At 48.7% G+C, this 26,064-nt stretch overlaps 1 protein-coding gene across 4 annotated transcripts in view; it reads right to left on the reverse strand.

The window, feature by feature from the left end:
* The window catches only part of cep120 (centrosomal protein 120), a 90,667-nt gene that overhangs the window by 3,515 nt on the left and 61,088 nt on the right, over window positions 1-26,064 (reverse strand). For 3 of the 4 annotated variants that reach the window (XM_079250719.1, XM_079250720.1, XM_079250717.1), the window contains exons 6-18: window positions 23,117-23,314; window positions 22,829-23,047; window positions 20,838-21,087; window positions 20,591-20,768; window positions 19,523-19,672; window positions 19,269-19,448; window positions 19,084-19,192; window positions 18,551-18,712; window positions 18,391-18,480; window positions 16,226-16,318; window positions 15,832-15,993; window positions 15,629-15,751; window positions 13,334-13,432 (exon numbers count right to left, since the gene is read on the reverse strand). In XM_079250719.1, the coding sequence (XP_079106845.1) occupies window positions 13,334-13,432; window positions 15,629-15,751; window positions 15,832-15,993; window positions 16,226-16,318; window positions 18,391-18,480; window positions 18,551-18,712; window positions 19,084-19,192; window positions 19,269-19,448; window positions 19,523-19,672; window positions 20,591-20,768; window positions 20,838-21,087; window positions 22,829-23,047; window positions 23,117-23,314 (2,013 nt within the window). The remainder of the gene's footprint in view (window positions 1-13,333; window positions 13,433-15,628; window positions 15,752-15,831; window positions 15,994-16,225; window positions 16,319-18,390; window positions 18,481-18,550; window positions 18,713-19,083; window positions 19,193-19,268; window positions 19,449-19,522; window positions 19,673-20,590; window positions 20,769-20,837; window positions 21,088-22,828; window positions 23,048-23,116; window positions 23,315-26,064) is intronic. The other variant, XM_079250718.1, reaches the window with a different exon arrangement.

The following is a 26,064-nucleotide window of genomic DNA, read 5'->3' on the forward strand; positions in this document are numbered from 1 at the left end:
AACCCTCTCACAGTAGACTCCAGTCAGAAGCCTCTCACAGTGGACTCCAGTCAGAACCTCTCACAGTAGACTCCAGTCAGAACCCTCTCACAGTAGACTCCAGTCAGAACCCTCTCACAGTGGACTCCAGTCAGAACCCTCTCACAGTAGACTCCAGTCAGAACCCTCTCACAGTAGACTCCAGTCAGAAGCCTCTCACAGTAGGACTCCAGTCAGAACCCTCTCACAGTAGACTCCAGTCAGAAGCCTCTCACAGTGGACTCCAGTCAGAACCCTCTCACAGTAGACTCCAGTCAGAACCCTCTCACAGTAGACTCCAGTCAGAACCCTCTCACAGTAGACTCCAGTCAGAACCCTCTCACAGTAGACTCCAGTCAGAACCCTCTCACAGTAGACTCCAGTCAGAACCCTCTCACAGTGGACTCCAGTCAGAACCCTCTCACAGTAGACTCCAGTCAGAACCCTCTCACAGTAGACTCCAGTCAGAACCCTCTCACAGTAGACTCCAGTCAGAACCCTCTCACAGTAGACTCCAGTCAGAAGCCTCTCACAGTGGACTCCAGTCAGAACCCTCTCACAGTAGACTCCAGTCAGAACCCTCTCACAGTAGACTCCAGTCAGAACCCTCTCACAGTAGACTCCAGTCAGAACCCTCTCACAGTGGACTCCAGTCAGAACCCTCTCACAGTAGACTCCAGTCAGAACCCTCTCACAGTAGACTCCAGTCAGAACCCTCTCACAGTAGACTCCAGTCAGAACCCTCTCACAGTGGACTCCAGTCAGAACCCTCTCACAGTAGACTCCAGTCAGAACCCTCTCACAGTGGACTCCAGTCAGAACCCTCTCACAGTAGACTCCAGTCAGAAGCCTCTCACAGTAGACTCCAGTCAGAACCCTCTCACAGTAGACTCCAGTCAGAACCCTCTCACAGTGGACTCCAGTCAGAACCCTCTCACAGTAGACTCCAGTCAGAAGCCTCTCACAGTAGACTCCAGTCAGAACCCTCTCACAGTAGACTCCAGTCAGAACCCTCTCACAGTGGACTCCAGTCAGAACCCTCTCACAGTAGACTCCAGTCAGAACCCTCTCACAGTAGACTCCAGTCAGAACCCTCTCACAGTAGACTCCAGTCAGAACCCTCTCACAGTAGACTCCAGTCAGAACCCTCTCACAGTAGACTCCAGTCAGAACCCTCTCACAGTAGACTCCAGTCAGAACCCTCTCACAGTAGACTCCAGTCAGAACCCTCTCACAGTAGACTCCAGTCAGAACCCTCTCACAGTAGACTCCAGTCAGAACCCTCTCACAGTAGACTCCAGTCAGAACCCTCTCACAGTAGACTCCAGTCAGAACCCTCTCACAGTAGACTCCAGTCAGAACCCTCTCACAGTGGACTCCAGTCAGAACCCTCTCACAGTAGACTCCAGTCAGAACCCTCTCACAGTAGACTCCAGTCAGAACCCTCTCACAGTAGACTCCAGTCAGAACCCTCTCACAGTAGACTCCAGTCAGAACCCTCTCACAGTAGACTCCAGTCAGAAGCCCTCTCACAGTAGACTCCAGTCAGAACCCTCTCACAGTAGACTCCAGTCAGAACCCTCTCACAGTGGACTCCAGTCAGAACCCTCTCACAGTAGACTCCAGTCAGAACCCTCTCACAGTAGACTCCAGTCAGAACCCTCTCACAGTAGACTCCAGTCAGAACCCTCTCACAGTAGACTCCAGTCAGAACGCCTCTCACAGTAGACTCCAGTCAGAACCCTCTCACAGTAGACTCCAGTCAGAACCCTCTCACAGTAGACTCCAGTCAGAACCCTCTCACAGTAGACTCCAGTCAGAACGCTCTCACAGTAGACTCCAGTCAGAACCCTCTCACAGTAGACTCCAGTCAGAACCCTCTCACAGTAGACTCCAGTCAGAACCCTCTCACAGTAGACTCCAGTCAGAACCCTCTCACAGTAGACTCCAGTCAGAACCCTCTCACAGTGGACTCCAGTCAGAACCCTCTCACAGTAGACTCCAGTCAGAACCCTCTCACAGTAGACTCCAGTCAGAACCCTCTCACAGTAGACTCCAGTCAGAACCCTCTCACAGTGGACTCCAGTCAGAACCCTCTCACAGTAGACTCCAGTCAGAACCCTCTCACAGTAGACTCCAGTCAGAACCCTCTCACAGTAGACTCCAGTCAGAACCCTCTCACAGTAGACTCCAGTCAGAACCCTCTCACAGTAGACTCCAGTCAGAACCCTCTCACAGTAGACTCCAGTCAGAACCCTCTCACAGTAGACTCCAGTCAGAAGCCTCTCACAGTGGACTCCAGTCAGAACGCTCTCACAGTGGACTCCAGTCAGAACCCTCTCACAGTAGACTCCAGTCAGAACCCTCTCACAGTAGACTCCAGTCAGAACCCTCTCACAGTAGACTCCAGTCAGAACCCTCTCACAGTGGACTCCAGTCAGAACGCTCTCACAGTGGACTCCAGTCAGAACGCTCTCACAGTAGACTCCAGTCAGAACCCTCTCACAGTAGACTCCAGTCAGAACCCTCTCACAGTAGACTCCAGTCAGAACCCTCTCACAGTAGACTCCAGCCAGAACCCTCTCACAGTAGACTCCAGTCAGAACCCTCTCACAGTAGACTCCAGTCAGAACCCTCTCACAGTGGACTCCAGTCAGAAGCCTCTCACAGTGGACTCCAGTCAGAACCCTCTCACAGTGGACTCCAGTCAGAACCCTCTCACAGTGGACTCCAGTCAGAAGCCTCTCACAGTAGACTCCAGTCAGAACCCTCTCACAGTGGACTCCAGTCAGAAGCCTCTCACAGTGGACTCCAGTCAGAACCCTCTCACAGTGGACTCCAGTCAGAACCCTCTCACAGTAGACTCCAGTCAGAACCCTCTCACAGTGGACTCCAGTCAGAAGCCTCTCACAGTAGACTCCAGTCAGAACCCTCTCACAGTGGACTCCAGTCAGAAGCCTCTCACAGTGGACTCCAGTCAGAACCCTCTCACAGTGGACTCCAGTCAGAACCCTCTCACAGTAGACTCCAGTCAGAACCCTCTCACAGTGGACTCCAGTCAGAACCCTCTCACAGTGGACTCCAGTCAGAACCCTCTCACAGTGGACTCCAGTCAGAACGCTCTCACAGTAGACTCCAGTCAGAACCCTCTCACAGTAGACTCCAGTCAGAACCCTCTCACAGTGGACTCCAGTCAGAACCCTCTCACAGTAGACTCCAGTCAGAACCCTCTCACAGTGGACTCCAGTCAGAACCCTCTCACAGTGGACTCCAGTCAGAACCCTCTCACAGTGGACTCCAGTCAGAACCTTCTCATTAGACTCCAGTCAGCCATTCTAAGATAATAAAAATAAAATATGTTTTTAACTAATAAATTGTTTTAAAAAAATAAAAAATAGTAATCTTTATAGTCACTGAAACCAAATACTTCAGGTACATTTATGTGTTGATTTTAAGTGTGCCGCTCTTTAACTTTAACTCTTAATAATATTGATGGTGATGACAGCTGGTCACAGGTTATATCAATCTGGTTTTCAGTCTATGAACATCAATACAAAAAGTATGTCCTCCCAAAGTGCTCTTTTTAATAGCGGATTTGTTCTTCAGCATGTTATTTGTTCATTTTTGTCGTTATACTAAAACATATCCATCATGTCCACCTTCCTGTTCCTTCAAATGAGTCATATGCTCCAGAAACAGCTTCAAACTCTATGACTCTGCCTGTCTGGAATAACACCATCCACACTTGGGATCCATAATATTCCAGGAATGAGCAGTGGGAACCACCAGAATGTCTATGGGGACCAGTTAACACTAAAACTCCCTCAGACAACATGTTTCAACTTCTGTTTCACAGACTTTCTTATAAAAGAAACACTCAAGCATCATGAGAGGCAAAACTCATGAGCAGTCCAAGAAAAAGGCAACAGTTAGAGGAGATGAGTTAAAGTAATCCTCAGCCCGCTCTCATTTTTAGATTAAAGTATACCGTGCTACGAAATTTTTCACCCGTTAATGATTTCTGACTATTTAGCAAATTTGTCACAATGAAATGTGTCAGATCATCAGCAAAAAGTTAACATGACCTTACTAAATACATAATGTAGTTTTAAATGGTGATTTTATTTTTTAAGGGAAGAAACTTTCCAAACTTACATGACCCTATGAGAAAAAAGAAAAATCTACCCTGCTCGTAAAGTTACGAGTTAACTGCGATTCAACACATTTTTTGGAGAGTTGAGCTTTTTTCGTGCTTGACTTATTTAGATGTGAATCAAAAAAACTTCTCAATATCTGGTTTGAGAAAATATCCTGGACATAAAGCTGAACATATAATTAACATCAGACTGCATAGTGACCTGGGACAGGACCTACGAACTGAAGTAAGAAACAGCCTGAGACAGGGTCTCGGACATAGATTTGGAGATGACCTCTACAAAAGGACCTACGAAAAACTAGAACAGGGCTTTGGACGGAGGCTATTAAAGGGACTAGGACAGGGCTTTGGACAGAGACTATGAAAGGGACAAGGACAGTGCTTTGGACAAAGACTATGAAAGGGACTAGGACAGGGTTTTGGACAGCAACTATGAAAGGGACTTGGACAGGGCTATGGACCGAAACTATAAAAGGGACTAGGACAGGGCTTTGGAACGACACAATGAAAGGGACTAGGGCAGGGCTTTGGACAGAGACTATGAGAGGGACTAGGACAGTGCTTTGGACCGAGACTATGAAAGGGACTAGGGCAGGGCTTTGGACAGAGACTATGAAAGGGACTAGGACAGGGTTTTGGACAGCAACTATGAAAGGGACTTGGACAGGGCTTTGGACAGAGACTATGAAAGGGACAAGGACAGGGTTTTGGACAGAGACTATGAAAGGGACAAGGACAGGGTTTTGGACAGAGACTATGAAAGGGACTAGGACAGGGTTTTGGACAGAGACTATGAAAGGGACTAGGGCAGGGCTTTGGACAGAGACTATGAAAGGGACTAGGACAGGGTTTTGGACAGAGACTATGAAAGGGACTAGGACAGGGTTTTGGACAGAGACTATGAAAGGGACAAGGACAGGGTTTTGGACAGAGACTATGAAAGGGACTAGGACAGGGTTTTGGACCGAAACTATAAAAGGGACTAGGACAGGGCTTTGGACAGAGACTATGAAAGGGACAAGGACAGGGTTTTGGACAGAGACTATGAAAGGGACAAGGACAGGGTTTTGGACAGAGACTATGAAAGGGACTAGGACAGGGTTTTGGACAGAGACTATGAAAGGGACTAGGGCAGGGCTTTGGACAGAGACTATGAAAGGGACTAGGACAGGGTTTTGGACAGAGACTATGAAAGGGACTAGGACAGGGTTTTGGACAGAGACTATGAAAGGGACTAGGACAGGGTTTTGGACAGCAACTATGAAAGGGACTTGGACAGGGCTATGGACCGACACTATAAAAGGGACTAGGACAGGGCTTTGGACCGACACAATGAAAGGGAGTAGGACAGGGTTTTGGACAGAGACTATGAAAGGGACTAGGGCAGGGCTTTGGACAGAGACTATGAAAGGGACTAGGACAGGGTTTTGGACAGAGACTATGAAAGGGACTAGGACAGGGTTTTGGACAGAGACTATGAAAGGGACTAGGACAGGGTTTTGGACAGAGACTATGAAAGGGACTAGGACAGGGTTTTGGACAGCAACTATGAAAGGGACTTGGACAGGGCTATGGACCGACACTATAAAAGGGACTAGGACAGGGCTTTGGACCGACACAATGAAAGGGAGTAGGACAGGGTTTTGGACAGAGACTATGAAAGGGACTAGGGCAGGGCTTTGGACAGAGACTATGAAAGGGACTAGGACAGGGCTTTGGACCGAGACTATGAAAGGGACTAGGACAGGGTTTTGGACAGAGACTATGAAAGGGACTAGGACAGGGTTTTGGACAGAGACTATGAAAGGGACTAGGACAGGGTTTTGGACAGCAACTATGAAAGGGACTTGGACAGGGCTATGGACCGAAACTATAAAAGGGACTAGGACAGGGCTTTGGACAGAGACTATGAAAGGGACTAGGACAGGGTTTTGGACAGAGACTATGAAAGGGACTAGGACAGGGTTTTGGACAGCAACTATGAAAGGGACTTGGACAGGGCTATGGACCGACACTATAAAAGGGACTAGGACAGGGCTTTGGACCGACACAATGAAAGGGAGTAGGACAGGGTTTTGGACAGAGACTATGAAAGGGAGTAGGACAGGGTTTTGGACAGAGACTATGAAAGGGACTAGGACAGGGCTTTGGACAGAGACTATGAAAGGGACTAGGACAGGGCTTTGGACAGAGACTATGAAAGGGACTAGGACAGGGTTTTGGACCGACACTATGAAAGGGACTAGGACAGGGCTTTGGACAGAGACTATGAAAGGGACAAGAACAGGGTTTTGGACAGAGACTATGAAAGGGACGATGACAGTGCTTTGGACAGAGACTATGAAAGGGACTAGGACAGGGCTATGGACCGACACTATGAAAGGGACTAGACCAAGGCTTTGGACAGAGACTATGAAAGGGACTAGGACAGGGTTATGGACAGAGATTATGAAAGGGACTAGGACAGGGTTTTGGTCCAACACTATGAAAGGGAGTAGGACAGGGTTTTGGACAGAGACTATGAAAGGGACTAGGACAGGGCTATAGACAGATTATGAAAGGGACTAGGACAGGGTTTTGGACAGAGACTATGAAAGGGACTAGGACATGGTTTTGGACAGAGACTATGAAAGGGACTAGGACATGGTTTTGGACAGAGACTATGAAAGTGACTAGGACAGGGTTTTGGACAGAGACTATGAAAGGGACTAGGACATGGTTTTGGACAGAGACTATGAAAGGGACTAGGACAGGGTTTTGGACAGAGACTATGAAAGGGACTAGGACATGGTTTTGGACAGAGACTATGAAAGGGACTAGGACAGGGTTTTGGACAGAGACTATGAAAGGGACTAGGACAGGGTTTTGGACAGAGACTATGAAAGGGACTAGGACAGGGTTTTGGACAGAGACTATGAAAGGGACTAGGACAGGGTTTTGGACAGAGACTATGAAAGGGACTAGGGCAGGGCTTTGGACAGAGACTATGAAAGGGACTAGGACAGGGTTTTGGACAGAGACTATGAAAGGGACTAGGACAGGGTTTTGGACAGAGACTATGAAAGGGACTAGGACAGGGTTTTGGACAGCAACTATGAAAGGGACTTGGACAGGGCTATGGACCGACACTATAAAAGGGACTAGGACAGGGCTTTGGACCGACACAATGAAAGGGAGTAGGACAGGGTTTTGGACAGAGACTATGAAAGGGACTAGGGCAGGGCTTTGGACAGAGACTATGAAAGGGACTAGGACAGGGTTTTGGACAGAGACTATGAAAGGGACTAGGACAGGGTTTTGGACAGAGACTATGAAAGGGACTAGGACAGGGCTTTGGACAGAGACTATGAAAGGGACTAGGACAGGGCTTTGGACAGAGACTATGAAAGGGACTAGGACAGGGCTTTGGACAGACACTATGAAAGGGACTAGGACAGGGCTTTGGACAGCAACTATGAAAGGGACTTGGCCAGGGCTATGGACCGAAACTATAAAAGGGACTAGGACAGGGTTTTGGACAGAGACTATGAAAGGGACTAGGACAGGGTTTTGGACAGAGACTATGAAAGGGACTAGGACAGGGTTTTGGACAGAGACTATGAAAGGGACTAGGACAGGGCTTTGGACAGAGACTATGAAAGGGACTAGGACAGGGCTTTGGACAGCAACTATGAAAGGGACTTGGACAGGGCTATGGACCGAAACTATAAAAGGGACTAGGACAGGGTTTTGGACAGAGACTATGAAAGGGACTAGGACAGGGTTTTGGACAGAGACTATGAAAGGGACTTGGACAGGGCTATGGACCGAAACTATAAAAGGGACTAGGACAGGGCTTTGGACAGAGACTATGAAAGGGACTAGGACAGGGCTTTGGACAGCAACTATGAAAGGGACTTGGCCAGGGCTATGGACCGAAACTATAAAAGGGACTAGGACAGGGTTTTGGACAGAGACTATGAAAGGGACAAGGACAGGGTTTTGGACAGAGACTATGAAAGGGACTAGGACAGGGTTTTTCATCCCGTGAAAACCTACAGGACAGACATCTTACCCCTCTGTCCTGCAGACTTGTGGTCATTTTACAGAAAGGTTGGTCTAACTTGGCTAAAAGCAGATGAACAATGCCTCGAAGTTTAATGAAACAGACATGAGGCACTGCAGGTGGCATGACTGTGGCTGCTGGGGTCGGTACTTTCCAAATAGTTTTCAGACTTAATTTTTACATTTAAGTGTCATCTATGTTTTGCAGAGAATTTAATTATTATAGAATTAAATAATTCATATTTTAGTTCCTTACAATACCAATCTCAGTTGTGGAGGCAGCGGTACGCCGTTTTCTTATTGGTGCTGACTGATATATATATATTTTAAAATGTCTTTTTTTGTTTTATCTTTTCATCTTGGAGCCCAAGTCTGTAATAAAGACTGATTGATTACAGTGGACAGAGCTCCAGTGGAGTCGTATGTAAACATGACATAATGTATTCAACTGGAAAATCCTCCGAGCTGTTCTGGAGACCGAAGTCACAGCAGAGAGGCAAACCGATGAAAACCTGTTTCTTGGCTGCTGAACACGTGTAACAACATATATACATGACAATGTTGGCTATATGCTGGTAACTAACACTAAACACCTGCAAACTTCATGTAAAATTGACAAATATTACAAACTGCTCTGGACATAATTAAAAACAAAAGGTGACCCGTAATCTGTCTATGATGCTGCTTGGATTAGGTTTTATCTGGTGACCATCGTGGCCAAAATGTCCGTGTAAAAACTGCTATAAAATAGTCCGACATTGATATTTCTTTTCTGTTGTTTTCTTCATAAGTTATTTAAACAACTTCCGCCCTGCTCAGAAATAGTAAACATTAAATCATTTTTTAGGATTTTAACCCTTTAAATACCAGTTAGAAGATCTGAATTACTGCCCCATTCTTTACAAAGTACAACTAAATTAGTAAAAATACCAGGTCTGCCTGCATCTGCCTACAGAGGAAACCAGTTGAATCTGGTGGAATGACGCTAAATAGTCCAGTGTCACTAGTTTCCTCCACATGTAACGCAGACACTAAAGAATAAATGATCTTTAACTGTAATATTAGGAAGTTTTATTGGAAGTCAATATGACAATGAAGAACAGCAGAGGAAGTATTATAAACTACATAAATTATACAAATGACATCAATACAGTTTAGTTTATAATCATTTTATATATCCAAGACTCTCTTCCTTAGGAAAGTCCCATCCTCGTAATATTTATTTAATAGAAAACACTTCATGTTTTCAATTCATGATTAATGATTCTAATAATTAAACTTGCATTTAAAGGTTCAAAAGTCAAAAATAATTTATTGTTTGATAGTTTTGAGCAGGTCTGAAGGTTTTCAAGTGATTTGTGAATAAAAACCAACTAAAGAGGAAAAAAATCCCTACACATGACGATTTTATAGCCGTTTTCATGCACGTGTATATTTTTACCACGGCAGTCACCAGAGGGAGTTTCTGACACTACATAAAAAATACAAATGCAATCAAATCCTAAAGCTGGTAATTATTGACATATCTAAGTGTGTGATCACAAGGAAACAAACCTCTCTCTAACATTTATTATATGGAAATTATTTAAGTTTTTCTGTAAAGAACGAAGCAGTAACTAAAATATTCAAACAGGCATTTAAAGAGTTAAAAGCCTAAAAATGATTGAATGTTTGTTATTTCTGAGCAGGACGGAAGCTGTTTCAATGATTTAGTCTCAAGTCTGAACATTTAACACTATTGTAAAACTTTAGTCTTCTGGATTCATCTGTAAACTCCAGAACTGTGTTAACGTAAGCCGAGTTTCAGAGCCGGGTTGAACTAGGACCACCTGCTCTGGATGTTCTCAGGACCCGCAGGACCCCAATCCGAGCCTTTAATCTGGACTCTTGTTTAGGCTGAGAGATGAGTGACGTGACCGTTTACAGCAGCCCAGTTATTCCTTTCAGTTAATGATTTCATCTGACGGCAGCGTGAAAACACACAAAGCGTATGGACAACGGATAACGCCGACACGGCTCTGAGGACGTCCCGCTGTTCCAAACGACGGTCGCACATGTGGCAGCGTTTTCTGTCGCAGACAGAGACGTTTTAACGCCTACAACCCCGGTTATACACGCCCACATCCAGACGGAGTTCGCACATCTTCGCTCTGGTCGGACGCTTTTTAAAGAATCGGTTATGATGCAGAAATCTGCGTTTCCAGGTGGACGACAGGCTGAATCGAAGACAAATCTTTTTTTTTGTAGTATACCTGCTACGTGGACAAAACCTGAATTTAACCCTTAAATTTCTAAAGATTTTCTTTGTTCTTGAATGTAAACCAGCCGCAAGAATCCGATAAATCCCAGTCAGCGTGCAGACATGATGTGTTCAGCTTCACCTAAAGAGTCAGAAATCATCATAATTCACCCCACAGCGTTACACACTACCGTTCCTGGGAAATACTGAACAAATATAGGTGATTAAATACACGAGTACTTAAGGGTTAAGTACTTCTTGTCTTCATGAAACCAAAAATATTCCATGACTTCTATTTAAAGCTTTTAGAATGCGCTGCTTTAACAGGAAGTCTCAGATTTTCAGATAGTATCAGAGCTTATTTACGTGTCTGACCCAGCTTCTAACAGTCGTATTTAATGAACAGACCTCCCGTCCAGCCTTTAAAAATACCTTCATCCCTCTGGGGGAACTCTTTAATCTTTTTCTTCCAATATTTTTGCTCTGAAAAGAACAACTCCAGCTCCTTGTCTCAATATTTTGAATAGAAAAAGCGGGCGGCCGCCTCTCTGATCTAATACCTCGGCCCCGTTGGGTATGGGCTCTCCGGCCCGCTGCGCCTCCTGGGCCGAAAACTACATTATTTCACAGGCGAGAATTTTTATGATCCGACTTGAACTAAACAGCGCGCCGTACGAGGCGCTGAGAGGAGAGAATAAATAGACGGGAAACCAAACAAGCGTCGGCTTTTAAAGACGGATGGTTGTGTAAACACGCGGCTGCGACGTTAGAAAAAGGGAGAGTTAGCGCCCGGCTCGCTCGTCGCTTAACGCAATCCTGCTGATGATTAATAGGTGGTGGTGGGGGGACGACACTCAGCGCCGAACCCCCTTAGAGCTGCATAAATCACAGCCTGTTTTCTTTACCATGATGTGGCACTTAGAGGGGGAAGAAAAAGAAAAAGACAAAAACGCAGCTCAGAGAAAAGATGGAAAAAGAAACAAATGAGAGTAAACATGAGAACGATAATCCAAGTTATCGGGACGAGACAAAGAGCTAAACACTGGGAAGATGATGGATGGATGATGAGGCGTAAAACGAGGACGATGTGAGAAAAGAGGAGCGGGGAGAGAAAAATGCGTGTTGAGTTTTCCAGCTGGCTCCTGTCAGTAACAGTTTTTAGTTTGTCAGATAAGGTCTGGGTGTGTTTACATTAGTCTTTGTTTGACTAAAACCCCACTTAGTGTGTGTGATGATGTCTGTATCTCTGTGAGGACCAGTTTTCCAGGCTTCCTACGTCGTCTGGAATTTACTTCCACAGAAAAAGACGGACTAAAACCCTGGAATACGTCATACGCAGAAGCATTTTGGGTTTAAATTAAAGATAAAATCCGACTTTTCCTAAAGTTCTATTTTTCTGATTAAAAGAAGATCGCTGTCGTTATCAGGACCCGTCTGGTACCAGATGGATCCCCTTTCTCCTTCAGAACTGCTGCTTGGTGATTTAATTCTGCTGGACGGAGACAGACGGACAGTTTCGTCTCGGCGTCGGTTCTGCTCGTAATCTGGTCCGTTTGCTCAGCGATCCATCGGCTGACGCAGAAAATGGAGCAATACCACTGGAAACCATGGCGGGCAGTGTTGAGTTGTGTAGATGACACACAACTCGAGAGAGAGGAACAAACCAGAGAAGAAGTGGAAACGTACCAGCCACTGGTGTTACAACGCTGCCCCCTAGTGGATGAAGGGACTTCAACAACGTTAGAGACGGATGTAAGGAGGAGGACGGAGACGTATGACGTCGTTTAAAACAGACGTAAACATCAAGGAGCAGAAATGGATGTTTAGGGGCGTTGGACTTGGTCCAGATGGGCGGATCTACGAATAAAGCTGGATTTACACCCTTGTGACGTCAGCATATGGTAGGACGGTGGACACGGCGGTTACAGACTCATGTTGGAGTTGTTCTTCTGACACCACGTTGAGGAAAACGAAGCTACGCAGTCATTTACATTTTGGATGAGATATTTGGGTAAAATAATAAAAGAAGTCGTGTTCACCTGAAATGACCCGGTCACATGACCTACGCCACTTCCTGTGACATGTGAAGAACGGGTTTCCTCACACCTCGGCGATATACTTCTATACCGACACGTTGAAAAACCACCTTATAACATAAAAACGTTTTAGCAATCTGCTTCCTTTAGCAGCATTTTATTGTGGTATTTAGCTTTGGGATCATTCTAGAGGTAATGGGAATAAAAATCCACTTCCATACCAGGCTGTGTGTTTTAGCAGCATGTTTGTGAACAAGACAAAACCCAATGAAAACAGTTGGCTTTAGGCTCATTTCACAGTACGGTCGACTTGTGGAGGAAAAAGCTGCAACTTTCTGTCTCCGTCATGAGCTCCTTCCACCTGGGGAGGGCTAGCTCCTCTTTTTATTCCCCGTTGGTGCCATGATGGCAGACTGTCATGGCCCTTTCCTACCGGCTTACCCATCATACATATAAACCAGGGGTAGGCAACTCCGGTCCTCACACACCTGATTCAAACCAATGGCTAATCAGCAGACTTGTGCAGAGTTTGATGTCCAGCTCTGCTGATCAGGTCTGATGAGTGCCAGGTGTGTTGCAGCAGGGAAACTCCTAACATTAGCAGGACTGTGGCGCTCGAGGACCGGAGTTGCCTTCCCCTGATATAAACAGATATACAGTCCGTAATACACCACTGACAACATGCATAAATGCAGTCAACAATAGAAAATGTTCTTTTAAATATTCCATGCAGATTAAAAACCTCCAACAAGGTGACTAAGTCTGTAATATTTATGACTGGCGATTCCTGCAAACGGTTGCTGTAAAATCTCATCTTTAAGCTTGGACGGCCAACGCTACCTGTTTGAGTCGAGCCAGCTCCTTTAAGGCGCGCCCCCACTGCTGCTTGTAGTGAAGCTTGGACTTGGTGGTGGACTCCAGCTTCCTCTCCAGCTCCACCTGGAACAAGAAGTCGGTTTAGTTTCTGCTCAGCAGCGAGAGGGTTAGGGTTAAAGGTTTACAGTCACCAGAGGGGGTGATAGAGGCAGCGCTGACATTTAGCAGACGCTTTTCCCCAAAGCAACTGGAGAGGGAGAGCAACACAAGCAAGAACCTGGCGGGTCGTCACAATTCAGTGCTAGTCAGACTGCTGTGAGTCCAGCTGGACACCGGTGCTTTATGAGATCATTTTATCATAAAAACTTTACTTAAAACTAGGGGTGGGAAAATTAAATCGAAAAATCGAAAATCTGGATTTTTTTGCTTTACAATTTTAAAAGTTGTTTTGTTAAAAAATCTTTTTTTTCTTCAAATAAATAAAAATAATCCATTGTAAAATTTTTGTCATTTTTATTGATTTTATTGATCTTTTTACTCGTCTTCGCATTTTAGCAGCAGAATGATGGTCTGGCTACTGGGTTGTTTTTTCCTCCTTGAAATCAAGAAAAATGACGAGCAAAAGAAAAAAGTTTGACACATTTATTTTGTTTTTAATCTGCAAAAATCAGAAATATCAAAGAATCGCAATTTAAAACGAATCGGCACCCAAAGAATCGGAATCGAATTGGGACAAAAGCGTGTCGTCACAGCTCTACTGAAAACCTGTTAAACACAATCCGATGTGTCTTCTGCCCCCTGGTGGACACCACTGCAAACTCCAATGTATCACACGACAACTTAAACACACCTACCAAAATTCCAGCTCCACGTCTGCTGGAACGTTCCGGCTTCGTGTCTTACCTTCTCCGGCTCCGCGTCTGCTGGAACGTTCCGGCTCCGTGTCTTACCTTCTCCGGCTCCGCGTCTGCTGGAACGTTCCGGCTTCGTGTCTTACCTTCTCCAGCTCCGCGTCTGCTGGAACGTTCCGGCTTCGTGTCTTACCTTCTCCGGCTCCGCGTCTGCTGGAACGTTCCGGCTCCGTGTCTTACCTTCTCCGGCTCCGCGTAGCTGGAACGTTCCGGCTTCGTGTCTTACCTTCTCCGGCTCCGCGTCTGCTGGAACGTTCCGGCTCCGTGTCTTACCTTCTCCAGCTCCGCGTCTGCTGGAACGTTCCGGCTTCGTGTCTTACCTTCTCCGGCTCCGCGTCTGCTGGAACGTTCCGGCTCCGTGTCTTACCTTCTCCGGCTCCGCGTCTGCTGGAACGTTCCGGCTTCGTGTCTTACCTTCTCCGGCTCCGCGTAGCTGGAACGTTCCGGCTCCGCGTCTTACCTTCTCCGGCTCCGCGTCTGCTGGAACGTTCCGGCTTCGTGTCTTACCTTCTCCGGCTCCGCGTCTGCTGGAACGTTCCGGCTCCGTGTCTTACCTTCTCCGGCTCCGCGTCTGCTGGAACGTTCCGGCTCCGTGTCTTACCTTCTCCGGCTCCGCGTAGCTGGAACGTTCCGGCTTCGTGTCTTACCTTCTCCGGCTCCGCGTCTGCTGGAACGTTCCGGCTCCGCGTCTTACCTTCTCCGGCTCCGCGTAGCTGGAACGTTCCGGCTTCGTGTCTTACCTTCTCCGGCTCCGCGTAGCTGGAACGTTCCGGCTTCGTGTCTTACCTTCTCCGGCTCCGCGTCTGCTGGAACGTTCCGGCTCCGCGTCTGCTGGAACGTTCCGGCTTCGTGTCTTACCTTCTCCGGCTCCGCGTAGCTGGAACGTTCCAGCTTCGTGTCTTACCTTCTCCGGCTCCGCGTCTGCTGGAACGTTCCGGCTTCGTGTCTTACCTTCTCCGGCTCCGCGTCTGCTGGAACGTTCCGGCTCCGCGTCTGCTGGAACGTTCCGGCTCCGCGTCTTACCTTCTCCGGCTCCGCGTCTGCTGGAACGTTCCGGCTCCGCGTCTGCTGGAACGTTCCGGCTCCGCGTCTTACCTTCTCCGGCTCCGCGTCTGCTGGAACGTTCCGGCTCCGCGTCTTACCTTCTCCGGCTCCGCGTCTGCTGGAACGTTCCGGCTCCGCGTCTGCTGGAACGTTCCGGCTCCGCGTCTTACCTTCTCCGGCTCCGCGTCTGCTGGAACGTTCCGGCTCCGCGTCTGCTGGAACGTTCCGGCTCCGCGTCTGCTGGAACGTTCCGGCTCCGCGTCTGCTGGAACGTTCCGGCTCCGCGTCTTACCTTCTCCGGCTCCGCGTCTGCTGGAACGTTCCGGCTCCGCGTCTGCTGGAACGTTCCGGCTCCGCGTCTTACCTTCTCCAGAGTCAGCAGGTTGATGTCGGACTGCAGTCTGAACTCGGGTCTGACGTGCTGCTGCTCCCTGTAGAGCTGAAACTCCTTCTCCAGCTGTTTGTATCGAGCCTCGCCGTCGGCGACCTGAACACAGAGAACGGACGGAGGAATGACCACCACGGATCAGCCGGGCTTCTGAGACGCGCTCCCGCCTCCGTCTGCACCTGCTGCAGCAGCCGGCTTCGCTCTTCCTCCATCTGCCGGACTTTGTCCCTCTCCAGCGCCACCCGGTGGTCGCAGTCCCGCTGCAGCCTCCTGCCGCTCTCCTGCAGCTCCTTCTGGGTCAGGTCGTGCTCGGCTCGCAGCTCCCTCTGCAGCCGCTGGGTCTGGACACAGCGAGAACAACACTGGCTCAGCTTCGCCACAAGATGGAGACAGAGCACCGGAGTTCACACCGTTTGTTTCACAGACCTGCTGGTTCCAGTTTCATTCCAACCACTAAACGTGTGTTCCTGCTCATCATGTGAGAGTTTAACTAGCCTGATGCTCTGACAGTTTTATGTTTACACCTCTCGTGTGTTCAGGGTGTGTTTGTGAGGACTGGGGTCGGGATCTGACCTGCAGCTCCCTCTCAGCCAGCTGCTTCTCCCTCTTCTCCAGGTCTGACAGAGTCTTCCTCAGCTGCTCCTCCAGCAGGTTGTACTCCACCTCCTGCAAACAAACACAAAGCAGGAGATCCTCCCAGTCTGGATGCCGCTGCTCGGACCCACCAGAGTCCTGCAGAGAGGCGGAAGGACCGCTACAACATTCTGATTCTAGGAAAACCTCATCCAGGATCCCTCCTCTACATCAGTGTTTCTCAGTCTTTTTTAACCCAGCGCTCCCCTGTCTTAGGTCCTGTGTGTGAGCAGTCTACACCCAGGAGTGACCAGACATGATGCTAAACGCATCGGCACGTGTTTGCATGAGCTTTGAATGCCTAAAAGACAGAAAATCTAACGATGATTATTTTAGATTATTTTATATATTAGATTATTAGATTATTAGCTGAACTGCAGCTGATATGTGAGGAGGAGAGAAATTAAACTCTTTCTCAAACAGAGTTCCTGAGTCTTTCTGTCGCCTCCTCTCACAGAACAGATAACGACAACGTGGAGATTAAAACACTAGAAAGACAACAGGAAAAACCTCTGAAGCGATGTAAACTGTGGATTCTGCCAGTTTGAACCCTGGATGTGTGGAAAATAAATTAACTTCACTGTTAGCAACTTGTTAATCAGCCTATAGATCATTATATATCCAGGTGGGCAACAAAGCCTTTCTGACCACCTGAAGGGCCAGAATGACCTCTTCACAGCTAAAATCTGTTTTCTCCAACTAAATTTGATTTTATTTCATTGTAATTATGGATTTATTTATAAATTATAATCAGGGAGAAACTGTAAAACATATTAAACACAGTGTGTTAACATGGTGCAGGCTCTACTGTACTTTACTGTCCAGCAATAGAGGACAAAGTGGGTCAGGGAGATGTGGGAACTGAACCTTACAACCAGGTGAACTAAACGCCTACATGAACGTTCAGCTCCAACAAAACCAGTTATTTTTTACTCGTCTTCGTTTTAAACGCTAACATTTCTTCCAGTTTAGTCACCTGCTGCTCTGCTCCTCCACGGTCTGAAATCTCTGACAGAAACGACCAGTCTTAAAGGGGCCACGCTGTTATTTTACCTCAGTGTGTCTGCACATCAACACAGAACTCCTGCAACAAGGTTTTATCATCTTGTGCGACAGATTCTGTCTAATTGCCGACCACTGACCTGTTCGGACTGATCATTAAACGTAAACAACTCATTTCCAACGCCCCACGAGAACACTGAAATGCCCCCCTTTTTTAAATATTGCTCCCAGAGCCCCCTGAAGGCCTCCCTGAACGCCCCCCCCCCCGACGGTCTCTCTGACCGCTCCCCCGCCCGACGGTCTCTCTGAACGCCCCCCTCCTGACGGTCTCTCTGACCGCCCCCCCTTCCTGACGGTCTCTATGAACGCCCCCCTCCTGACGGTCTCTCTGAATGCCCCCCTCCTGACGGTCTCTCTGACCGCCCCCCTTCCTGACGGTCTCTCTGAACGCCCCCCTCCTGACGGTCTCTCTGAATGCCCCCCTCCTGACGGTCTCTCTGACCGCCCCCCCTTCCTGACGGTCTCTCTGAATGCCCCCCTCCTGACGGTCTCTCTGACCGCCCCCCCTTCCTGACGGTCTCTCTGAATGCCCCCCTCCCGACGGTCTCTCTAAACGCCCCCCTCCTGACGGTCTCTCTGAACGCCCCCCTCCGACGGTCTCTCTGAACGCCCCCCTCCCGACGGTCTCTCTGAACGCCCCCCTCCCGACGGTCTCTCTGAATGCCCCCCTCCCGACGGTCTCTCTAAATGCCCCCTTCCTGACGGTCTCTCTGACCGCCCCCCCTTCCTGACGGTCTCTCTGAATGCCCCCCTCCCGACGGTCTCTCTGAACGCCCCCCTCCTGACGGTCTCTCTAAACGCCCCCCTCCTGACGGTCTCTCTGAATGCCCCCCTCCCGACGGTCTCTCTAAACGCCCCCCGACGGTGTCTGAAACCCCCGTTGAGAAGCACTGCTCGACACTAACAGACATTCTGGGAAAATCCCAATTCATCAATATTCCAAATGGAACTGAAAAGGCAGAGGATGTTTCCGGTTCTGGATGTTCTACAGACAAAGCTTCATCAGCGCAGAAAATCCTCATCGTGCGCTTGTCATTCCCCACCTTCTTCTTGACCAGCGCGTCCCGCTCTCGGTCCCGCTTCCTCCATTCCTCGGCCAGAGCCTGCATGTGTTTGAGCTCCTTCCTCCTCAGCTGAAACAGACATTTAGTCACAACTTGCACTAAAAACTGCAGACAATTCCTTTAAAAAGAGTTTTATCACCTGATCATCGAACAGATCCTCCTGCTCCTCCTTCCACAGCTCCAGCTCCAGGGCCGTACGGTACTCCAGGGTGTCCCTGGGGCCCGCGGAGGGGCCCTGAGGTGCAGGGGGGCCGGAGGGTGCAGGGTGAACAGACGGTTCGGCGCCGGCTGGACGTCCATTCTGCGAATAAACAGGAATAAAGAGAAATGTCATCAGTTAATTCGTCATTGTTTATGTAGTGTTAACTTGTTTTGTTTACGCCAGACGCTGAAAATAAACAAAAGAAAAAAAGTTTAAATAAAATCAGATTTATTACGAATAATAATTTTTCTTCGGTCACAAGATGAAAAACTGCACCGTTTCCTGCAACTACAGATTCACTTGTTTGTTTTGAGAAATGCTTTTGTTTACAGAATGAAAACATATTTATTTTCTTGTGATAAAATCCTGACTGCAGGTATCCTGTAAGAAAAAACACCTGCCGTCTAAACGACAAAGGAATGAATAAATGAATGAACAAATAAACGAAGGACAGATGGATGGACACGCACCTGTGCACACTCCTGCGAGGAGTCGGACATGATGATCTCCTTCGCTGTGATGAAACCCAGGTCGTCCAGCGTCGCCACGTAGCTCAGCTCCGCCACCGTCTCTGTGGAGCTGATGGACGGATACGCAGCTGTTGAGACTTTCTGGGGGACAACCACCGTCATGTTGTCAGTCACACGTTTCCTACCGAGTTTGGACCACGGGGATCCGGTCCTGGTGGGTCTGTCTCCACCCCGACTCGCCTGTGGCTCCCGGGATTCTGGTCTTCTCTGTGGTCAGCAGGCGCGACAGCTGGACGGAGGCTCGTCCAATCAGCTGGTCTCTGCTGGTGGAGCCTCGGTGCCAGACCTCCACCATCAGAGGAACTCTGCAGGAGGACGGGTTCGGCTCGTCAAAGCAGAGAATTCAGCCCTTCATTCAGGAGGAGAAGCGTGTTCTGACCTGAGGAAGGTGTCCTGCAGCTGGTGAGGAAGGACGGCGAAGTCAAAGGCACAGTAGGACTGAGGCAGAGCCACCTCCATGTTTCTCTGCAGCTCCACAGGAGGGCTGGTCATGATGGGAGCTGCGCTGCCAAAGAACTGGTAAGAATACCTGGGAAAGGAGGGAAGGATTCGTGTTTCTAATCAAATCCTCCTGAACAAACGCAGTCACTTCCTGTTCAGAATGTCAGCGGTCATCGATGCAGCCTAATTTATCACTGATATCATCGTGTGTGTTGAAGCTCGGCAAGTTAAAGTTAGCTTTAGCATTAGCCGCTAAAGCTAAGACCTTCAGCTCTCACATTAACCGCTAACGCTAAGACCTTCAGCTCTCACATTAGCTGTTAACGCTAAGACCTTCAGCTCTCACATTAGCCGCTAACGCTAAGAGCTTCAGCTCTCACATTAGCCGCTAACGCTAAGACTTTCAGCTCTCACATTAGCCGCTAACGCTAAGACCTTCAGCTCCCCCATTAGCTGCCAACGCTAAGACCTTCAGCTCTCCCATTAGCCGCTAATGCTAAGACCTTCAGCTCTCACATTAGCTGACTTTAGCCGCTAACGCTAAGACTGTAAATTAATATCAAGTTTTCTTTAAATCTACTAGATGAGGAAACCGTTAAACTTCGTAACCCTGATTAGCCTGTTTGGCGTCTTCTGCCGTGTACGAGGAGACCAACAGCCAGACCTAAACAACCACAACAAAAACCCACCTGGCAGCAGCAATGGAAATAAACATACACACTGAACAGGACTGATGCTGAGTGTGTTTTGACGGAGCAGGTCTGATACGTTACGTGGACTTCAGGCTTCTTCCTGGTATTAAAACTGTGTTTTCAGTTCATTAGATGTTGATCGTTTCTTCCATTTATTTATCTCTTATTTGAGTATTGTATACAAAAGTGGCACTTTTGTAGATGAAGTACTGGTTGAAGTTTCTTCTAGTTTTGTGTGTTTTCAGTGAGCAGTTTTAGAAGAAAACAGCTGCACAGGTTAACAAAGCTTTAAATAATGAGAAAAATGTGTTTACCTGAGTGTAGCGGAGATGGGGTGAGCTAAGCGGAGCTTTCCCAGGCTGCGGAGGTCCAGAGAGAAGCAGTAGTGATGGGCGGAGGACGGGATGGACACTTTGGGAGCAGAGACGCTGATGGATGAAGCTCTGCCTTCTTCAGCTGCGTCAGGTGGCGGCGGAGCTTCAACACCTGCAGCTGAACAAACACCTGTAAGGCTCTAAAACTGGCCAACGTCTCACCTGAACACAGCCCGAAAGAACGCACCTAAAACTGCAGCCTGATCATTGTGCTGCGGGAGCTCCTCCAGGAGGCTCTCAGCATCGCTGTCGGTGTGGGAGGACAGCGGGCGAAGAGGAGGACGAAGAAATCCAGGAGACGAGCTGCGAGGTCTCTGTTCAGCAGGAGGAGCAGCAGGAGCCAGAGGAGCAGCAGGAGCCAGAGGAGCAGGAGGAGCCAGAGGAGCAGGAGGCGTAGGGTGGGATGGAGCTCCAGAACTGTCTTTACTCTGAACAGGCTGAAACAGGAAGCAAACAACTGCATTATTGCCGGGCCGTACTCTTCGTCAGGTCTACTTTCCGGTATCGGGTTGTCCTCTTCGTCAGGTCTACTTTCCGGTATCGGGTCGTCCTCTTCGTCAGGTCTACTTTCCGGTATCGGGTCGTCCTCTTCGTCAGGTCTACTTTCCGGTATCGGGTCGTCCTCTTTGTCAGGACTACTTTCTGGTATCGGGTCGTCCTCTTCGTCAGGTCTACTTTCAGGTATCGGGTCGTCCTCTTCGTCAGGTCTACTTTCCGGTATCGGGTCGTCCTCTTCGTCAGGTCTACTTTCAGGTATCGGGTCGTCCTCTTCGTCAGGACTACTTTCCAGTATCGGGTCGTCCTCTTCGTCAGGTCTACTTTCCGGTATCGGGTCGTCCTCTTCGTCAGGTCTACTTTCCGGTATCGGGTCGTCCTCTTCATCAGGTCTACTTTCCGGTATCGGGTCGTCCTCTTTGTCAGGACTACTTTCTGGTATCGGGTCGTCCTCTTCGTCAGGTCTACTTTCAGGTATCGGGTCGTCCTCTTCGTCAGGTCTACTTTCCGGTATCGGGTCGTCCTCTTCGTCAGGTCTACTTTCCGGTATCGGGTCGTCCTCTTCGTCAGGTCTACTTTCAGGTATCGGGTCGTCCTCTTCGTCAGGACTACTTTCCAGTATCGGGTCGTCCTCTTTGTCAGGACTACTTTCAGGTATCGGGTCGTCCTCTTCGTCAGGTCTACTTTCAGGTATCGGGTCGTCCTCTTCGTCAGGTCTACTTTCCGGTATCGGGTCGTCCTCTTCGTCAGGTCTACTTTCAGGTATCGGGTCGTCCTCTTCGTCAGGACTACTTTCCAGTATCGGGTCGTCCTCTTCGTCAGGTCTACTTTCAGGTATCGGGTCGTCCTCTTCGTCAGGTCTACTTTCCGGTATCGGGTCGTCCTCTTCGTCAGGTCTACTTTCAGGTATCGGGTCGTCCTCTTTGTCAGGTTTACTTTCCGGTATCGGGTCGTCCTCTTCGTCAGGTCTACTTTCAGGTATCGGGTCGTCCTCTTCGTCTACTTTCCGGTATCGGGTCGTCCTCTTCGTCAGGTCTACTTTCAGGTATCGGGTCGTCCTCTTCGTCAGGACTACTTTCCGGTATCGGGTCGTCCTCTTCGTCAGGACTACTTTCCGGTATCGGGTCGTCCTCTTCGTCAGGACTACTTTCCGGTATCGGGTCGTCCTCTTCGTCAGGACTACTTTCCGGTATCGGGTCGTCCTCTTCGTCAGGACTACTTTCCGGTATCGGGTCGTCCTCTTCGTCAGGACTACTTTCCGGTATCGGGTCGTCCTCTTCGTCAGGACTACTTTCCGGTATCGGGTTGTCCTCTTCGTCAGGTCTACTTTCCGGTATCGGGTCCTCCTCTTCGTCAGGTCTACTTTCCGGTATCGGGTCGTCCTCTTCGTCAGGTCTACTTTCCGGTATCGGGTCGTCCTCTTCGTCAGGTCTACTTTCCGGTATCGGGTCGTCCTCTTCGTCAGGTCTACTTTCAGGTATCGGGTCGTCCTCTTCGTCGGGACTACCTTCTGGTATCGGGTCGTCCTCTTCGTCGGGACTACTTTCTGGTATCGGGTAGTCTTTTTTTGTCAGAACTACTTTCCGGTATCGGGTCGTCTTCTTTGTCAGGACTACTTTCCGGTACCGGTTCCTCCTTCTATATGGGACCCAGAACCATAGAAACGTATGAGTTTTTAGGTACCTGTGGTGGGACGACTTCCCTCCTTAAGGTGACTGCCACTCCGACGGTGGGCTGCAGTTCGGCGGGTCGTGGCGGCAGCTTGATGGCCTTCGGAGGCTGCAGAACGAACGCTCCCTCCACCGTGGCCACCTCCCTCTCCAGATCCAGCGACACGGCGGCCAGAGCCGAGAGGGAAACATCGGTGCTGCCCAGAGAGTGATTCCCACAGCACAGGTGGATCTGAGGACGGCAGGACACGTTGAGACATGTCCAGGTGAGTCGGTCCTGGTCCAAGGAGCTTCCACTCACCTGTAAGCTGGGCTGCTGGAACAGGAAGGTCTGAAGGACCTCCTTGCTGCTGCGGAGGCGCACGGAGGCGCGCTCCGGCTCAAAGTCTGGACTCAACAGGTTGTGAAACGGCTCACTGGTGATGTCATTGCCAAGTAAAGAATAGTAGAAGAAGAAGCCGGAGTCCTCCGCAGACAGCCTGGTGGAGGACGGGACAAGCTGCAGGGGGACACAAGAAGAAGACCTTCATCTTCCTCACGAGTCAGTCAGACCTTCATCTTCCTCACGAGTCAGTCAGACCTTCATCTTCCTCACGAGTCAGTCAGAGCTTCATCTTCCTCACGAGTCAGTCAGACCTTCATCTTCCTCACGAGTCAGTCAGACCTTCATCTTCTTCACAAGTCAGTCAGACCTTCATCTTCCTCACGAGTCAGTCAGAGCTTCATCTTCCTCACGAGTCAGTCAGAGCTTCATCTTCCTCACAAGTCAGTCAGACCTTCATCGTCACGAGTCAGTCCAATAAGACCTTCATCTTCCTCACGAGTCAGTCAGACATTCATTTTCCTCAGGAGTCAGTCAGACCTTCATCTTCCTCACGAGTCAGTCAGACCTTCATCTTCTTCACGAGTCAGTCCGAACAGACCTTCATCTTCTTCACAAGTCAGTCAGAGCTTCATCTTCCTCACGAGTCAGTCAGACCTTCATCTTCTTCACGAGTCAGTCCGAACAGACCTTCATCTTCTTCACAAGTCAGTCAGAGCTTCATCTTCTTCACGAGTCAGTCAGACCTTCATCTTCTTCACGAGTCAGTCAGACCTTCATCTTCTTCACAAGTCAGTCAGAGCTTCATCTTCCTCACGAGTCAGTCAGAGCTTCATCTTCCTCACAAGTCAGTCAGACCTTCATCTTCACGAGTCAGTCCAATAAGACATTCATCTTCCTCAGGAGTCAGTCAGACATTCATCTTCCTCACGAGTCAGTCAGAGCTTCATCTTCCTCACGAGTCAGTCAGAGCTTCATCTTCCTCACGAGTCAGTCAGACCTTCATCTTCTTCATGAGTCAGTCCGAACAGACCTTCATCTTCTTCACAAGTCAGTCAAACATTCATTTTCCTCAGGAGTCAGTCAGACCTTCATCTTCCTCACGAGTCAGTCAGACCTTCATCTTCCTCACGAGTCAGTCAGACCCTCATCTTCTTCATGAGTCAGTCCGAACAGACCTTCATCTTCTTCACAAGTCAGTCAGAGCTTCATCTTCCTCACGAGTCAGTCAGACATTCATCTTCCTCACGAGTCAGTCAGAGCTTCATCTTCCTCACGAGTCAGTCAGACATTCATTTTCCTCAGGAGTCAGTCAGAGCTTCATCTTCCTCACGAGTCAGTCAGACCTTCATCTTCCTCACGAGTCAGTCAGACATTCATCTTCCTCACGAGTCAGTCAGACCTTCATCTTCTTCACGAGTCAGTCAGAGCTTCATCTTCCTCACGAGTCAGTCAGACCTTCATCTTCCTCACGAGTCAGTCAGAGCTTCATCTTCCTCACGAGTCAGTCAGACCTTCATCTTGTTCATGAGTCAGTCCGAACAGACCTTCATCTTCCTCACGAGTCAGTCCGATAACACCTTCATCTTCTTCACGAGTCAGTCCGATAAGACCTTCATCTTCTTCACGAGTCAGTCCGATAAGACCTTCATCTTCTTCACAAGTCAGTCAGAGCTTCATCTTCCTCACGAGTCAGTCAGACCTTCATCTTCTTCACGAGTCAGTCCGAAAAGACCTTCATCTTCTTCACAAGTCAGTCAGAGCTTCATCTTCTTCACGAGTCAGTCAGACCTTCATCTTCTTCACGAGTCAGTCAGACCTTCATCTTCTTCACAAGTCAGTCAGAGCTTCATCTTCCTCACGAGTCAGTCAGAGCTTCATCTTCCTCACAAGTCAGTCAGACCTTCATCTTCACGAGTCAGTCCAATAAGACATTCATCTTCCTCACGAGTCAGTCAGACATTCATCTTCCTCACGAGTCAGTCAGACCTTCATCTTCCTCACGAGTCAGTCAGACCTTCATCTTCTTCACGAGTCAGTCAGACATTCATCTTCCTCACGAGTCAGTCAGAGCTTCATCTTCCTCACGAGTCAGTCAGACATTCATTTTCCTCAGAAGTCAGTCAGACCTTCATCTTCCTCAGGAGTCAGTCAGACCTTCATCTTCCTCACGAGTCAGACATTCATCTTCCTCACGAGTCAGTCAGACCTTCATCTTCTTCACGAGTCAGTCAGAGCTTCATCTTCCTCACGAGTCAGTCAGACCTTCATCTTCTTCATGAGTCAGTCCGAACAGACCTTCATCTTCCTCACGAGTCAGTCCGAACAGACCTTCATCTTCCTCACGAGTCAGTCCAATAACACCTTCATCTTCTTCACGAGTCAGTCCGATAAGACCTTCATCTTCTTCACGAGTCAGTCCGATAAGACCATCTTCTTCACGAGTCAGTCCAATAAGACCTTCACCTTCCTCACGAGTCAGTCCGAACAGACCTTCATCTTCCTCACGAGTCAGTCCAATAAGACCTTCATCTTCTTCACGAGTCAGTCCGATAAGACCTTCATTTTCTTCATGAGTCAGTCCGAACAGACCTTCATCTTCCTCACGAGTCAGTCCAATAAGACCTTCATCTTCTTCACGAGTCAGTCCGATAAGACCTTCATCTTCCTCACGAGTCAGTCCAATAAGACCTTCATCTTCCTCACGAGTCAGTCCGATAAGACCTTCATCTAACTCACGAGTCAGTCCAATAAGACCTTCATCTTCCTCACGAGTCAGTCCGACCTTCATCTTCCTCACGAGTCAGTCAGACCTTCATCTTCATCATGAGTCAGTCCGAACAGACCTTCATCTTCTTCATGAGTCAGTCAGACCTTCATCTTCCTCACGAGTCAGTCAGACCTTCATCTTCTTCACAAGTCAGTCA

Source organism: Telmatherina bonti (assembly GCF_933228915.1).
Source record: "Telmatherina bonti genome assembly, chromosome: 13".
In the NCBI taxonomy this organism is placed as follows: Eukaryota; Metazoa; Chordata; class Actinopteri; order Atheriniformes; family Telmatherinidae; genus Telmatherina; species Telmatherina bonti.